This window comes from Typopeltis vanoorti, chromosome 10 (assembly GCF_054136105.1).
Source record: "Typopeltis vanoorti isolate ZY-2024b chromosome 10, IOZ_Tvanoo_1.0, whole genome shotgun sequence".
Lineage (NCBI taxonomy): Eukaryota > Metazoa > Arthropoda > Arachnida > Uropygi > Thelyphonidae > Typopeltis > Typopeltis vanoorti.
In genome coordinates, this window is record NC_143558.1 from 33,853,154 (window position 1) to 33,870,510 (window position 17,357).

The 17,357-nt window shown below is 37.6% G+C and overlaps 1 protein-coding gene across 1 annotated transcript in view; it reads right to left on the bottom strand.

Moving 5' to 3' along the window:
* LOC150102317 (proteasome subunit alpha type-6-like) overlaps positions 1-17,357 on the bottom strand; it is a 117,465-nt gene that overhangs the window by 32,222 nt on the left and 67,886 nt on the right. Inside the window, exon 5 of the mRNA XM_090398921.1 lies at positions 6,864-7,045. Coding sequence (XP_090255047.1) covers positions 6,864-7,045 — 182 coding nt within the window. The remainder of the gene's footprint in view (positions 1-6,863; positions 7,046-17,357) is intronic.

Genomic DNA, 17,357 nt, shown 5'->3' on the forward strand with positions numbered 1-17,357 from the left:
TCATGAGAAACATTAGGGGCGTGAACAAATGGCATCAATGGCAATATCATATTAAAAACAAGGATATTAGGAAAGAACTTGACATTGTCAGCATCCAAGAATGCATTAGCAGAGCTAATCTCAGGTGGTATGGTCCCTTAAATAGAATGGGCAAAGAAAGATCAGCAAAACAAGTGTTCTTTGCCAGGTTGGCAAGAAAACAACCCAGAGGAAGACCAAGATATAGGTGGATTGATACAGTAAAAAGTGCCTCAAAAGACAGAAATATAAGATCTGATAATGTTCATCCCCATCCTGCATGAACATGACTGTTCATGCAAGATGGGGTGCCACTTCATATCGCATCTCTTATGAAGCAATTTCTCATCAGCACATTTGGTGAAGAATGTCTCATCGGACATAATTGCAACTCTGCACGGTCCCCTCCATCTCCCCCCCCCAACTAGACACCAGTTGATTATTGGTTATGGGACAATTTAAGGTCCCGAGTATATCTGAGAAGCCCATCTTCCTTAGCTGATTTAAAAGATGCCATTCGTCGTAAAGCTGTTTGTATCCACCCGGATATGCTCCGCGATTATGTAAATGGTATTCTCACCTGTTTCCTGAATGTAATTGCTTGTGTCGGGAAAACAAGTTGAACAATTACTGTAGTGATATGTAATGGGTTTCCTGCATGTTTTCAAAAGCTATTCTGATTGTCATCACTGCCTTTGTCCTCTATCAATGAAAATTTGAATTACATTTTTTCTTCACACCAAAAAAATCTCCCTCCTTGCAATTCACTTTTGTGCAAACTGCACTCTAATATACCAATTTTTCTGATTTTTATGAATTATTGAAATATTTCAGGATTCATGGGACAGCACACCTTGTTTATGCACCACAAGATAGAAACTTAGACATCTGCATGTCTTAGCTGACCTCCTCCAAGAATAATTACAATTACAGCAAGTCAGAGTGGAAGGTTAATAAAACATTTTACTCTTTTTCTGAGTTTATAAACTAGTCATTAACAGGGATAATGACTAGTTTATAAACTTTGAGCCTAGTTTATAAACAAGGGTCAAAGCTGTATAACTGAGAGGAGACCTCCACATAGCCTTTAAAGGAATGCAGAGAACCGACCAGGGCTTCTGACCTAATGTCCAATCCTCACCTTCTCGTGGTGCACCATGTTGGGTATCTACCTCGATAATGAACGAGCGAGGATGGGTTGGCAATTTGGGATTTAGCCATCCAAATTGTATTCTTATTGGTTAAACCAAAATAAAAAATGATGGTACAACATGACAAAATTTCATGCTGGCCGAGGCGTCGCCTGGTTAAACAAGGCCCCGTTGTTTTCACCAGGGAACCAGGGCGAACAGCGAAAAGTCAGCTACTGGAACAAATCTGAAAACAAACCCCAACTCAACATCACTAGAGTTAAAGATCGGTACTATCAATGTAAGAAGCCTGAATGGCAAAGAAATGGAGCTAGCTGAGGAATTAGATAAGTTCCAGATCGACATAATAGGGGTGACTGAAACAAAAAAGACCAAAACTGGTGAGATCTTTCTGATCAATAAATACAAAATGTTATATTCAGGCAATGACAATCAAGGAAAAGAAGGAGTAGCCATAGTATTCAACACAAAATACGAGGCTAATCTTCTTGAATGGCAGTCAGTCTCAAGTAGAGTAATGTGGGCAAATATGAGAATGGGGAACTGGACAATGAAACTTATTTGTGCCTATGGTCCCACAGAAGGTTCTACTAAGGTAGAAGTGGAGGAATTTTTTGAGGCTTTAGAAAAAGAAACTGACACAATGAAAAAGGAAAAGTTGGTCCTTGTTGGGGATCTAAATAGCAGAGTAGGAAATGATTGTGAGACATACAAAAATATTTTGGGAAAATTTGGAGAAAAGAGCAAAGCTAATAATAATGGCAAATATCTGTTGGATTTCTGCTCAGGACATGGACTGGTTATTACTAATACCATGTTCCAACATAAAAATTTGCACAAATTCACATGGAGAGAAGAGGCTAGAAATAAGAAAAGTCTCATTGACTATGTTATTGTTGATAGAGATGTTTTTCCCTTGGTGCAGGACACCAGAGTGTACAGTGGATTTGAAATTGGAAGTGATCACTATTTAGTCTTGAGCAGGATAAAATTGAATTTCATATTCAAAAGAATAGCATGTAAGAAAGTTTTAAAGCGAATAAAAGTTGAGCAGCTCTCAGATGTGAACCGTAGACTAAAATACAGAAAGATTATTGAAAAGAAAATGAAAGAGTTTGAGAACAGGAATCAAACCTTTGAGATTCAGTGGCAAACTCTGAAGAAAACATTGATTCTGCCTGAGAGGCATGTGGTGAGGTTGTGTGCAAGGATAAAAAAATCGGAACTCCCTGGTGGACACAGGAAGTTAAAGATGCAGTGAAGGAAAAGAAGAAAGCATATCAAAAGTTCCTGTCAAATAAGTCAGCTTGTGCTCTTATAGAGAATATAGAGACAAATGCAAGATTGCTAAACACTGTGTAAAACTAGCTAAATAAAAGTCATGGGTGGACTTTGGCAAGAATATAGAAAATAAATATCAAGAAGGTGGCAAAATATTCTGGAGGTAGTTGAAGAAGCTTAGGAATGGAGGAAAGAATGCTGTAAAAGGAGTTAGAGATGATAAAGGTGACATGAAAACGGGAGAAAAAGATATCCTTGAAGTATGGAGTAATTACTTTGAAAAACTGCTAAATGAAACAAGCAGTGATGAAAGCACAGTTTTAAAAAACACTGACCAGGCATGCAGCCAGGAATACATATAGATACTGGAAGTAGAAAAAGCCATCAAAGGCTTGAAATGTGGAAAGGCAGCAGGAGTAGATGATATTCGACCAGAAATGCTGAAGTATGGTGGTATAAGACTCTTACAGTGGCTGCACTGCATAGTTCAGAAAGCCTGGACAGAGGGATGAATTCCCAATGATTGGAGTAGAGCTCTCATTGTACCCATATATAAAAAGGGAAATAAAACTGAATGTGAGAATTACAGAGGTATTTCCCTACTGAGTGTTCCTGGCAAGATCTATGCAAGTATACTTGAGAAACGGTTGAGAAGAATTGCGGAAGAAAAGCTTGGTGAAGAACAAGCTGGATTCAGGCCAAATAGAGGCTGTCAGGATCAGATCTTCACTTTACGACAAATAGTCGAGAAAGCATGGGAATATAACAAAGATCTGTATTTAAGTTATGTCGATTTGGAAAAGGCATATGACAAGGTGCCAAGAGAGAAGCTATTCAATGTGCTGCAGTTATATGGTGTCAATGGGGCATTGTATCAAGCAATACTTAGTCTTTATTTGAGTTGTAAATCAGCAGCTAGAATTGAAGGAAGTACAGGAAGATGGTTTAATGTTAAATTTGGTGTGAGACAAGGATGTACATTATCCCATCTGTTATTCATTATCTATATGGATCACATTATGAAGGAAAGTGGTATTAAACATGATATCAAAATTGGAGATGTTAATGTCAGCTCTTTGCTTTATGCGGATGATGTTATACTTCTAAATAAATCTGCTACAAGTCTGCAAGATTCTCTGACTAAATTGAATAGTTGTTGTAATAGATTATGGTATGAAGGTCAGCAATAAAAAGACAAAGACAATGTAAATAGGCAGAATCATTGAAAATGTCAACTGTATTGTGAATGGAGAACCTGTGGAACATGTATAACATTTCAGCTACTTAGGCTTGATTTTTACTGAAGATGGTAAATTAAATATAGAAATAGACAACAGAATCAGCAAAGCTGGTATGGTGGGAAGTCAATTGAATAAATTCATATGGAATAAGAGAGAAATTAGTGGGAACACTAAATTAGCTGTATACAAGACAGTGTTCAAAACAGTTTTAACTTATGGATCTGAGAGCTGGGTCAGAAGTAAAACACTTGACCAAAGACTAGAGACCGCAGATATGAGAGTCCTGAGAAAGATTAGAGGCATGAACAGATGGCATCAATGGCAATATCATATTAAAAATGAGGATATTAGGAAAGAACTTGACATTGTCAGCATCCAGGAATACGTTAGCAGAGCTAATCTCAGGTGGTATGGTCACTTATACAGAATGGGCGAGGAAAGATTAGCAAAGCAAGTGTTTTCTGCCAGGTTGGCAGCAAAACGATCCAGAGGAAGACCAAGATATAGGTGGATTGATACGGTACAAAGTGCCTTAGACGATAGAAATATAAGATCTGATAATGTTGGAGTCTTGACAAGTAACAGACTGATTTGGAGGAAAATTATAGATAGGAAGTTAGTAATGATGCAATTTTTTTCATGTAGTACTGTCATATCCTGTACACCCCTTGAGGGTACATGGCAGGAATTTGATGATGATGATGATGATGATTGACTCTTACTACAGCAAATTTATAAGGACCACGAAAATAGTTTATTATAATGTGTGAACCAGTTGATAAACTGACAATGGCTATAAAGTGTACAGCGGCAGGCCTTCGAATTCACAGTGGCTAGTGGCATATGGATGATAAGCTTGTATGGGATACGGGGAGATGAATCTAACAAGGTTATTACTCTAAGAAGTTGCCCAGGTAAATTTAAGCAAATGAATTAAGTGACTTTTAGCATATATGAGGTGCTATCCAAAAATTTGGTTAATATGACTATCTAAAGATGTTTGCGCTAAATATCCTCCCTTAGCCACTACAAAATTTCCAGTTTGACCACGAGGAAAATTTTTTGTGGATAATGCCTTCAATGTCAAAAAATCAATATTGACTTGACATTGCTGCAAATTTAGTGACTTTCATTATGAAAACTGCTGCTTTGTCTCAGAGCCATAACTGTAAACCCATGATTCAGAGATTATGACCTTAGAGATGAAGTTGGGGTCATCTCTGGTTTGATTCTAGAATGCCAGTGTAGTTTAAAACCAAAAAGAGTATACAGGTAAGCTTGCATCCTTCCCTCGAGATCATTCTACCTTTCCTCTAAACAATGATCCCATCAATGCACAGATCAGAACATTTCAAATGCTCCTTAAAAAAGGTCACCACTTGACCTGTGGAAGTCACCAATAAACTAAAACCATATAACTCTAGCTTCCCCTGTATATGGGCTACCAAAAATCCATAAACAAAATGTGCCATATGTCCCATTATGGATGGCATTGATTAATCCACATACAAATTAGTCATTTAGCCAAAGTGCTCTCACAATATACTGACAACACTTATTCACACATAAAGCCCACTTTAAAGCCAGTATCAAAAACCTCGCACTCCAACACACTGACATAATGGTTAGTTTTGATGTTTCCTCTCTATTCACTAATGTCCCACTTTAAGATTACAGACCTTATCCAAGCTACATTTCCTCCTGATATCTCAGTTCTGTTTTAGTTCACCATTAACTCTGGCTATTTCGTTTGGTAAAAGAAAATTTGACAAACAGATAGATACAGGGGACAGCCATGGGTTCCCTGCTTTCTCCATCCCTGGCCAACTACTTCTTGGAGACCTTCGAAGAGAAAGTCTTAAACTCTGTCCCGCATAAACCTGTTGTTTGGCAACGCTAAGCTACACACGTTCTCCATTTGGCCACATGGTCTGGATAGATATGCTCAACATTTTCTTAAAACATCTAAACAATTAATGTCTCAGGATCCCATTCGACTTTGAAAAGGAAAACAATGAGTCTCCCTTTCCTAGACATTCTGATCATACTCTGTGCCTGACGGATGTCTGGCTTTCTCTGCTTACAGAAAATCCACATATACCAGCAGATATATTCACCAACAGCCATACTACCCACCCTCCCTCCCAACAATATGGGATTATAAAAACCATATATAACAGGGCAAAATTAATCAGTTATGATAGCAGTGCCTTAACTACCAAACTTGACCACATTCTCAATATTTACATAGCCAATGACCACACAAATATGGGAGGCACAAAAAAAAAAAAGAAAGAAAGAAAAAAAAAACATAACCACAAACCCCCTCCCCCAATTCAGAATAGAGATTACACAAGATCTATCACTATTCCATATATCTGGGGCACGTCCAAAAAAATTAACAAAAATCCTACAGAAATACAACCTTACAACCACATAAATTGCCATCCCTTATCTGCTCCACCAGAGACCAGCCTAATTCCTCAGACCTACTAGAATCTCTGCAGTTGCAAACTGTTCTACTACAGTCAAACAGGCAGGATAGCCAATGTCAAAATTTCTGAGCACATGGACTACATCTGGTTCCGCCATTACTGCCACTCTGAACTTGCTGCTGCCCATGCTTTGCTTCTTCCAGTATATCTGCAGGATATGCTGGAAGAAGGTACTCTATTGCACCATAGCAAATACAAATATGAGAGGCTATTCCTTGTTCTGCATTATCTGAGAAACGTTCCAAACTTCAAAAATTTGGATACATGAAACAGCCCCAAATTTGGAAAGCATTCCTCAGATCTTCAGCACAACAGCCAAAGCCACCCAATTTAGTCCACTAAAGAGGTGCAATTTTTGTTGACCTGTAAATGAGGTTAGCCTCATTTACAGGTCAACAACAAAGTGACAGGACCCCTTGTTTAGAGTTCTCTTCTTAACACAAACAAACAAACAAAAAAGTTGTTACTCCTTGGGCAGAAGAGGGCAAATAATTTATGCTCTTAATTTATGACATGAAGTTAGCTGTCTTTTCCAGTGGCAATAACTCACATATTCGAGAAGCAGTAGTATTGTTGTTTATTTGGATTCTTACTGTTAAGAAAGAAATTTTTTAGAAATCATCGAATTAATATTATACAACAAATTAATATTATATAAAGAAATAAGAGATACAAACCTGAACTGCTTCATCAAGGGTATAGTCTTGTTTCTTTTTAAATTTCTTTTCAAGATAACTATTAGCTTCTGTTTGTTTAACACCTACACTTGTTGCACGGTAACCACAATAATAACCAGCAGGGTCAGTTTTATATAATTCAGGTTTTCCCTTTGTGTCATCATAAGCAATTAGCATCATACCTATGCATATATGATTATAATATTAGAATTTTCTCTTTAAATGCAATTATAGCAACAAAAAAAAAAAAAATTTATGTACATTGTCTCTAATAAGGAAACAGTTACTTTTAATGAATTTCTAATAAACACTAGCAATTTAGATAAAAGTACATTTTGGAATTCAACTCAGACCCAGGCCATAACTGTGAAAGCAACACATGCAGGGTCTGGGATTCACAGGATCATCTTTGGCAAAAATTCTAATATCTGCTCTCAGTAACACTGAATATAATGGTTATTCAGGAGTAAAGGAAGTAAAGAGGAAGTAAAGGTGGTTAGGAACCTAGAGGGATGGTGCAGTTTCTACATACTGATACCAGAAGTATCAGGAACAAGATGAGGAGTTTTTGGCATTGGCTGGTACAACCTACCAAAAATTACAGGCATTAATGAGACTTGGCTTAACAGCAGATGATGTAGTTACAGGGATAGAATGTGAAGGTATTTTCAGGGAAGACAGGATGGATGGAGGGATACTGCTGATGATAGCAGATGAATTGCAGCCAAAAAGAATAGGAGATACGCAGCAGGGTGGTTGTTCACTTGAAGCAGTCTGGTGTGAGGTCAAGACCAATAAAACAATCTAACAGATAAGCTTAGGCGTTGCTGGTTATTCATGACTTATTTTTCACGGTATTAACAACACCACAAACACTTTTATCAACAAGGATGTTTTATTACTGAACTCCAGTACCTGCACCATACGTTCTTAGCCAACGGCTACAATCCCTACAAAATAGAAAAAATACTACATAGGCCCATTACTCTGCCCCCCCCCCCCAATACACAAGAATACAACATAGCCAAAGTATTGTTGAAACATGGCCTTCGCACCACCTTCAAGCCTCATGTCAAGCTGGCAACTCTGATCCGCTCACCAAAGGATAAACTTCACCCTTTAGCACACCCAGGAGTGTATGAAGTTCCATGTGACTGTGACTTGGCCTATTATGGGCAAAAAGGAAGATCAGTGAACATCCGCCTGGAAGAACATGAAAGATACATTCGCTACTATTACTATGGCAAGTCGGGACTGGCAGACCACGCTTTGGACACTCCTTCACACAGGATTAGATGGAGGAAAACGAATGTGCTATTTAAGAGTCGATATAGATCTGAAAGACTATTTTTTGAGTCAGCAATGGCTTTGAAGAATTCTCCCAACCTTAACAAATATGGTTGCATTAATTTGCCAAAAATTTGGGAGACGGTTATCCTAAGAAAAACTCCTGGATAACTGCTGCCTTTTTTTTTTTTTTTCTTCTTCTCGTTAGAGGGCGGCAAAAATAGGACTTTAGATCTTTTGTCTTTCTGCAATTATATTGTTTCACTCACTCACTGTCGCGTTTACATGTGTGTTGTGCTCTGATGATGCTAAGTTGAAAATCAGCGAAATATTAGCGTTAATAAAACATCCTTGTTGATAAAAGTGTTTGTGGTGTTGTTAATACCGTGAAAAATAAGTCATGAATAACCAGCAACGCCTAAGCTTATCTGTTAGATTAATGATTCTGCACGGAGAAGATATTGTTTACAAAGCGCGACGGTTCAGTAAGTTGAAAGTGAAATTGTCCAGAAAATTGAACCGGTTAGCCTTCCTTAAATGATGCCGCGACAACGATATTATTCCATCTTTTCTGAAATTCAAAGAAAAGTTGCAATCGGCAAAGACACATCGTATTTATCGACGGCCGAGTTTAGCGCTTCTTCGAGAACAAATAGTCGCTACTCGCATAGAGCTTAATAAGCTAAACAGCTCTATCACAGCTCTACAACAAGAACTAACTAACGTGTTAAATCTTGAAATATGGACTGTCCTACAGCAGATCTCCGAAGTTGCAGCAAAAAAAGAATTCACAAAAGTTAAAAGCAAGCACCTAAAAAAATTTGAACTACTACAACAGCGCCAACATACGAAGTCCAGACCGCAACTTCGACGAGACCACGTGGTCGTAAACCTATCTTCGGAAACACTCACTGAAGAAGCCAAGAACGCCCTCAGTTTAGGACATAACTTTGCCGTCGCACCCAAACAAATTCCTAAACTCGAAATTATGATGAAAGTAGAACGGGGTATCCACGATCTTCCGCCAGCAATGGCCAATAACGTGCGACTAGACATAGCAAGTATTATAAACAAAGCTAAGCCTCCAAAAAGTAATATACCACATAAGCAAATAACTGCCCTAAAAAAGTTATACAATAATAAAAATATTATTATTACAAAAGCCGATAAAGGAAATGCAACAGTTATCATGAATAAAGAAGAGTATAACAAAAAAATGCAAGATCTCATATGTGACAGTTCTACGTATCAAATTATACATCGAGACCCTACAATGTCGCAAAAAAAAAAAAAAAGTCCGAAAATTACTAAAAAAAGTGACATCATGGCCCAAAGAAATCATCAGGAAAATAAAACCAATTCATGTTAAAACACCCCGTATTTATGGATTACCAAAAATCCACAAAACTAATGTTCCCCTACGCCCCATAGTTGATAGCATAGATAGTCCCACATATAAACTGGCCCAGCATTTAGCTAAGTCGCTTGCCCCTCTTACTGGCAACTCCTCTACTTTTGTAAAAAATTCTATCCATTTCAAAACACTGGTTAAAAATCTAACCCTAAAAAATTCAGACATAATGGTTAGTTTCGATGTCACCTCCCTATTTACCAATGTACCACTTATAGACACTCTTGAATTAATCAAGTCTAAATTTCCCCCAGATATTTTTGAATTATTTCAATTTACCATGAATGCAGGTTACTTTACATGGGGGGGGGGGATTCTACAAACAGATTAATGGTACTGCTATGGGTTCCCCCCTCTCCCCCCCGTTAGCAAATTTTTACATGGAACACTTTGAAAACAAAGTACTTACCACAGCTACATACAAGCCACTAGTGTGGTTGCGCTATGTAGATGATGTGTTTGCCATCTGGCCCCATGGACAAGACACATTGGATGCTTTTGTCACCTACCTAAACAGCCAACACCCCAAAATTCACTTCACAGTAGAAAAAGAATCAAATAACTGTTTACCATTTCTTGACACATTAGTCACCCGCCTTTCAGATGGATCACTATCTTTTTCTATTTACAGGAAGCCTACACACACACAGGAAGATACCTACATAAACGATCACATCATCATCCAGTCCAACAGTACGGCATTTTAAAAATACTTACACACAGAGCCAGAGCCATTTGTTCTAACGATACAGCTCTGACCACTGAACTCCAGTACCTGCGCCATACGTTCTTAGCCAACGGCTACAATCCCTACAAAATAGAAAAATACTACATAGGCCCATTACTCTGCCCCCCCCCCCTAATACACAAGAATACAACATGACCATTTCTATTCCCTATATCAGAGGTACATCGGAAAAGATAGCCAAAGTATTGTTGAAACGTTGCCTTCGCACCACCTTCAAGCCTCATGTCAAGCTGGCAACTCTGATCCACTCACCAAAGGATAAACTTCACCCTTTAGCACACCCAGGAGTGTATGAAGTTCCATGTGACTGACTTGGCCTATTATGGGCAAAAAGGAAGATCAGTGAACATCCGCCTGGAAGAACATGAAAGATACATTCGCTACTATTACTATGGCAAGTCGGGACTGGCAGACCACGCTTTGGACACTCCTTCACACAGGATTAGATGGAGGAAAACGAATGTGCTATTTAAGAGTCGATATAGATCTGAAAGACTATTTTTTGAGTCAGCAATGGCTTTGAAGAATTCTCCCAACCTTAACAAATATGGTTGCATTAATTTGCCAAAAATTTGGGAGACGGTTATCCTAAGAAAAACTCCTGGATAACTGCTGCCTTTTTTTTTTTTTTTTTTCTCGTTAGAGGGCGCCAAAAATAGGACTTTAGATCTTTTGTCTTTCTGCAATTATATTGTTTCACTCACTCACTGTCGCGTTTACATGTGTGTTGTGCTCTGATGATGCTGAGTTGAAAATCAGCGAAATATTAGCGTTAATAAAACATCCTTGTTGATAAAAGTGTTTGTGGTGTTGTTAATACCGTGAAAAATAAGTCACCAATAAAACAAAATATACAGTTGGTTGCTGGGGGAGGGGTTCCAGAGATGATCTAAAAGACATGCATCAACAAATTAGTACAACGAGTTAAGTTGAATGATTATTATGGGGCTTCAACTATGGAAATATAGACTGAAAGGAAGAAAAGATCACAGTGCAGAAAGGGAATGGAATTTACACTGAGAGATAATTACTTGAGGCAGCATGTGATGGCAGGGACTCTGGGTGCAAGAGTACTGTTCTAGTCAGGATCAGAAGAGCTATCCATAACCAAGGTGGTCACATTGTTTCTGATTGGGGAAAGTGACCATGTGGTCTTGACTTAAGAGATTATACAAACATGAGAGATCATATTATAAGAAAAAACTAACCAAATAGGCCAAAGGAAATCCCAAAGAGTTCTTTGTTATGTGACTAGTAAGATGAATAATGTTAATGAGTGCTGATGGTCATGAGGTGACAGAAGCTGATAAAATAGTTGTTACTGAGTGACTACTTTGCAAGGGTATATCATCCAAGTGAGGTTAATGCTGTGACATGTGACAGACTTATGTAGAAACAGAGGTGGATGGAAGTTCTTAGAATTTTGCAGAATCTCAATGTAAATACAGCTGTGGGATTAGATAGGATATCAGCTTGCATTTGCAGGAATGCAATGGAACTAGCAACGCCTCTAACTAGACTCTTTAGTTTTAAGTCTCAGCTCTGGTAGAGTTCCAAGGGAGTGAAAAGAGTGCAAAATAATTCCCTTGCATAAGGGAGGTTCTAAGACTGCAGTAGCAAATTACAGATTAATCAGTATCACATGAGTGGTGGTAAAAGTACTGGTAAAGTTGGTCAAATAGAGAATACAATAATGGGTGGATAAGAATATGATACTCTATGAGAGACAACATGCTTTGCTGAATTAAGGAAATGGCTACAATAATTCTACTGGAATTTGCAAAGTTATTCAAAGAATATGAAATGGAATTCGGTTACTTATATTAGAACAAATGGGGATGGATATGACACTAGTTATGTGGATGGCTGCTTGACAGGTAAGTGGTATATGGAGGAACAGAATCTAGGCAAAAACAGGTGACTAGAAGTGTTCTGCAAGATGCAGTGTGCTAGGGCTGTTTATAATTTGTACATATATGATATAGGAAATGGCCTGAAAAGAAATATTCAGTTGTTGGTTGATGATGCAAGTTTAGATAGAGGAATAGTAAATCAAGGCAATGTGGAGAGTTTGCAAGATGATTTAAATATGCTATCAGCATGGATAAAAGATAATGGATGTCAGTTTAATGTGGAGAAATGTAGTTATGGATTTTGGAATAAATAGATAAGCTGAAGATGGGGATTTAGGAGTGGTAGTAGACAGATTTGAAGCTTAGAGGCATATTGCTAAAGTAGTTCGTAAGATCACTTAGCTATCAAAGCATACACTAACAATTAGAGATAAGTGAGTTTTTATTCCTTTTTATAAGGTCTTGATATGTCCACATCTGAATTACTGTGATCAGGTCTGATCACCAGGGTATTTTGGGGATCAAGTGGTGGAGAGGATTCAGAGACGAGTGACGAAGATGGTGAGTGATCTGTGGAATGTTCTCTATGAGGATAGATTGAGAATATGTGAATTGCAGAAGTTGGGTGATGGGTGAAAAAGAGGGAATATGATAGAAATATTTTAAGTTAGTTAAAGGGTTTTATAGGATTGATGCAGGGGAAATATTTGAGCACTTGGCTATAGGGGGAAGAATAAGAGGTCATTCCTGGAAGTTGAATAAAGGTGTGGTTTGCGAGGACTAGATCTTTTGCTTAGAGAGTTGTGAATGAATGAATGGCTTGCCAGAGTCTGTTGTGCATGCTTTGTCTATTAATGGGTTCAATGAGAGGTGTGAGAGTTCATAGTTTGTCTCTCCTGCAATGAATCTTTGGACTCCATCCATGGAGGTGCCCATATAATAATAATAAATATATTATATAAAGGGTATGTTCTCATTGATCTTAAACCCTATTCACAGTATGGTCCACTTATATTATTCAAGTGATAAACCTTGTAATGTTCAATCTTCATTGCATCTTACAATGGAATAATAACAAACTCTAGTCACTTTCGGTGCTTCTAAAACAGTTTTGCTTGTTTTCACTCACACACACACACACACACACACACACACACACACACACACACACACACACACACACACACACACACACACACACACACACACACAAAAAACTAATTCTTTTCCACTTTTTGATGATGCTCAACTTAGACCAGATCTCTCTTCTTCTCAGACTCTTTCCCTGAGTCTTAGACCTCTCTAAAAATTCTCTATGCAGCTCAGAAGAGCGATTCAGTTGAATGATGACCCCCCCCCACCCTAGAATTTTCAGCCGCTATCTCATAGAGGTCAGTTTCCACACTGCATCTTTTCTATAGATACTTCCTTGGCTACTATTCAACAGAATTAGAATCCATTATTTCCCCCACCCCATTTATGTTAAACCCTATAGGAACACGTATAGCAGCTGCCTAATATCCTTTTATTGTTGAATAATTGCAGGCTCACCAAAACTGTTACTTGCAGTTATTCCATGTTCTTCAGCTATGTAGACGAGCCTTCTCCATGAAGTATTTCCCAAGGACTACAACCTTCAGTAATTTAAGAATAACATCAGATTTGCCTCTTAAATCCAGTCCACATACAGTATCTCTATTGGCCTTGTGGTCTCTCATATAGGCATGATATATATATATATATATATATATATATATATATATATATATATATAGAAAGTATTTTACCTTGGGTATAATAATTTGCACTATGTGCAGGATCAGCTAGACTTGCAACACTTGCAGGCACAAACTTGACTTGTTTGTCTGTTTGCTTACTTGGGAAACAGAGTAAAACCAGCTTGGTATCTTTAACACACACACATATATATATAAATTATTGCAGTGTCAGATATTATTACAAGGACATCTTCGTGGAGTCTGCAGATTCATCAACAAAAGCCATATACATTTCAAGTACTAACCATCATTCACACAATACCTGTCATACTTCATTTGAACTCATTCATTGACAAAACACTGATAATTGACTGGGTATGGTTAGCAAGCATATTATTATTAAGAGGACTCCAGGGAGTCAGGGACTCTTCAAGGACAGCCACATTCTACACACCCAAGTTATCATTCTTGAATTAATTCATACTGCTTGCACTCACAATATCCAATGGCAATCCATTCCAATCACACACACACCACCCTATGAGAGAAAATTCTAGCCCTCACACCCTTTTTAGCAGCATTCATTCTCAGCTTCCAAGGATGCACTCTTGTCCTTTCCCCACCCTCCACAAATTGAAAAATTCCATCAACTGAAATCCTGTACGATCCTTTCAGAAGTTTGTAAGTTTCAATTATATCACCCCTCTTTCATCTGTTTGCTGGTGTCTGCAGTCTACAAATTCTCAATCTGTCTTCATAATCTATCTTCACAATGTCTTCATATGATGTCCAGGTTCACCTTGTGTATAGAATGAGTTCCCATTAGATGCTACAAGTGCATTTTTGAACATGTTCAAGGAGACATAATAGGCATTTAAGTATCATCATCATCATCAAATTCCTGCCATGTACCCTCAAGGGGTGTACAGGATATGACAGTACTACATGAAAAAATTACATCATTACTAACTTCCTATCTACAATTTTCCTCCAAATCAGTCTGTTACTTGTCAAGACTCCAACATTATCAGATCTTATATTTCTATCGTCTAAGGCACTTTGTACTGTATCAATCCACCTATATCTTGGTCTTCCTCTGGGTCGTTTTCCTGCCAACCTGGCAGAGAACACTTGTTTTGCTCATCTTTCCTCTCCCATTCTATTTAAGTGACCATACCATCTGAGATTAGATCTGCTAACGCATTCCTGGATGCTGACAATGTCAAGTTCTTTAAGTCAATGTCAAGCATTTAAGTATTAATAATTAAAAAAGGCAACATTCCCTCAATTTGTTATTATACTCAATGAAGGAATCTACATTGTGGTAATAATAACAACACTAAAATGCGCAATTTAGACTTCATGACCATCATAACATTCTCAAAATATCAATGCTTAGATATAAATAACATGCACTGGATCAGATTACTATTGCATGTGTACCTGTAAGTTCATCGACAAGAAGGGATCTTCAGGTTCACAAGTTAACTTATTGTTATTATGTGACACTTCCAGGGAGTCCAAGACTCATCAAGGGAGGGCTTACTCCACAACACTGTCTCTACCACTCAATCCACCACCAACAACAACAACTGGAACTACACCAACGGCATCTACCGCCCACCACCACCACTGGTATTTCCACAGAAAATCACAAACATTCATGCCCACGGCGGGATTCGAACCCGCAGCCTTTTGGATGGAGAGCGGATATGCTAACCACTAAGCCGGCAATTAACTTATATTTGTTGTTGTTTAACAGAGTCATTTTCGACTCTTGGTGATCCTGTGAACAAAGGCTCTCCATCCCACTCAGCCTCTTGTCCTTTCTTTCAGTATTTGTAAGTTCAAATTGGTAAGTTCTTTTATGTTGTCCATCCAACTCTTTTATGGTCTTCCTCCTCCTCTTCTCATTCCCTCAATCTTCCCCAACAGAATTGCCTTTTCCAATGATTCATCAGCTTGCATAACATGTCCCAAGTACATCAACTTCTGTTTAGCAATCATTGCCTCCAAGGTCTCTCTTTATATTCTCTAAAACTTTCTTATTGGTCATTCTCGTAGTACATGAGATTCTTAATAGTCTCCTCCACACCCATAATTCAAAGGAATCAATTCGCTTTCTATCTTTCTTCTTAATAATCCAGCTTTTACATCCATAAATCACTAATGGAAATACCATTGTTTTGACAATTCTAACTTTACTTTCTTGGCTTACTCACACCTCTATCTTTCATAATTTTTGTCAGGTTTAACATCGCTTTTTTCCCCATGACTATCCTTCTTTTAATTTCATCTTCACATAATTTCTGATTCTGGACCCCAGTAAATCATAACTTCCAACATTTCTATTTTATCTCCCTCTATTATAAATTAATTTAAATTGCCAAAAGCCATCACTTTTGTTTTGCTGATGTTTGACTTATACAGTAAAACCCCTTTTTTTATACTTTTCAGTGGGACTGATGGAAAAAAGTGTAAATAGCAGGAAATGTAAAAAAAAACATTAAAAAAAAGGCTAAAAGATGACTTACTGCTAGTATGTGAGTCTATTTACTAGATTACAAAATTTAATAACTGAAAATAAATGAATTTACAATTACTTACATTTATCTATTTAATAAATCTTTAATTGTTGATTGTTTAAAAAATCTATTTAATCATCATCATCATCAAATTCCTGCCATGTATCCTCAAGGGTGTACAGGATATGACAGTACTACATGAAAAAATTACATCACTACTAACTTCCTATCTACAATTTTCCTCCATATCAGTCTGTTACTTGTCAAGACTCCAACATTATCAGATCTTATATTTCTATCTTCTAAGGCACTTTGTACCGTATCAATCCACCTATATCTGGGGCATTTTGCTGCCAACCTGGCAGACAACACTTGTTTTGCTAATCTTTCCTCTCCCATTCTATTTAAGTGACCATACCACCTGAGATTAGCTCTGCTAACACATTCCTGGATGCTGACAATGTCAAGTTCTTTCCTAATATCCTCATTTTTAATATGATATTGCCATTGATGCCATCTGTTCATGCCTCTAATCTTTCTCAGGACTCTCATATCTGTGATCTCTAGTCTTTGGTCAAGTGTTTTACTTCTGACCCAGCTCTCAGATCCATAAGTTAAAACTGGTTTGAACACTGTCTTGTATACAGCTAATTTAGTGTTCTGACTAATTTCTCTCTTATTCAATATGAATTTATTCAGTTGACTTCCCACCATACCAGCTTTATGATTCTGTTGTCTATTTCTATATTTAATTTACCATCTTCAGTAAAAATCATGCCTAAGTAGCTGAAATGTTTTACTTGTTCCACAGGTTCTACATTCACAACACAGTTGACATTTTCAATGATTCTGCCTATTTACATTGTCTTTGTCTTTTTATTGCTGACCTTCATACCATATCTATTACAACAACTATTCAATTTAGTCAGAGAATCTTGCAGACTTGTAGCAG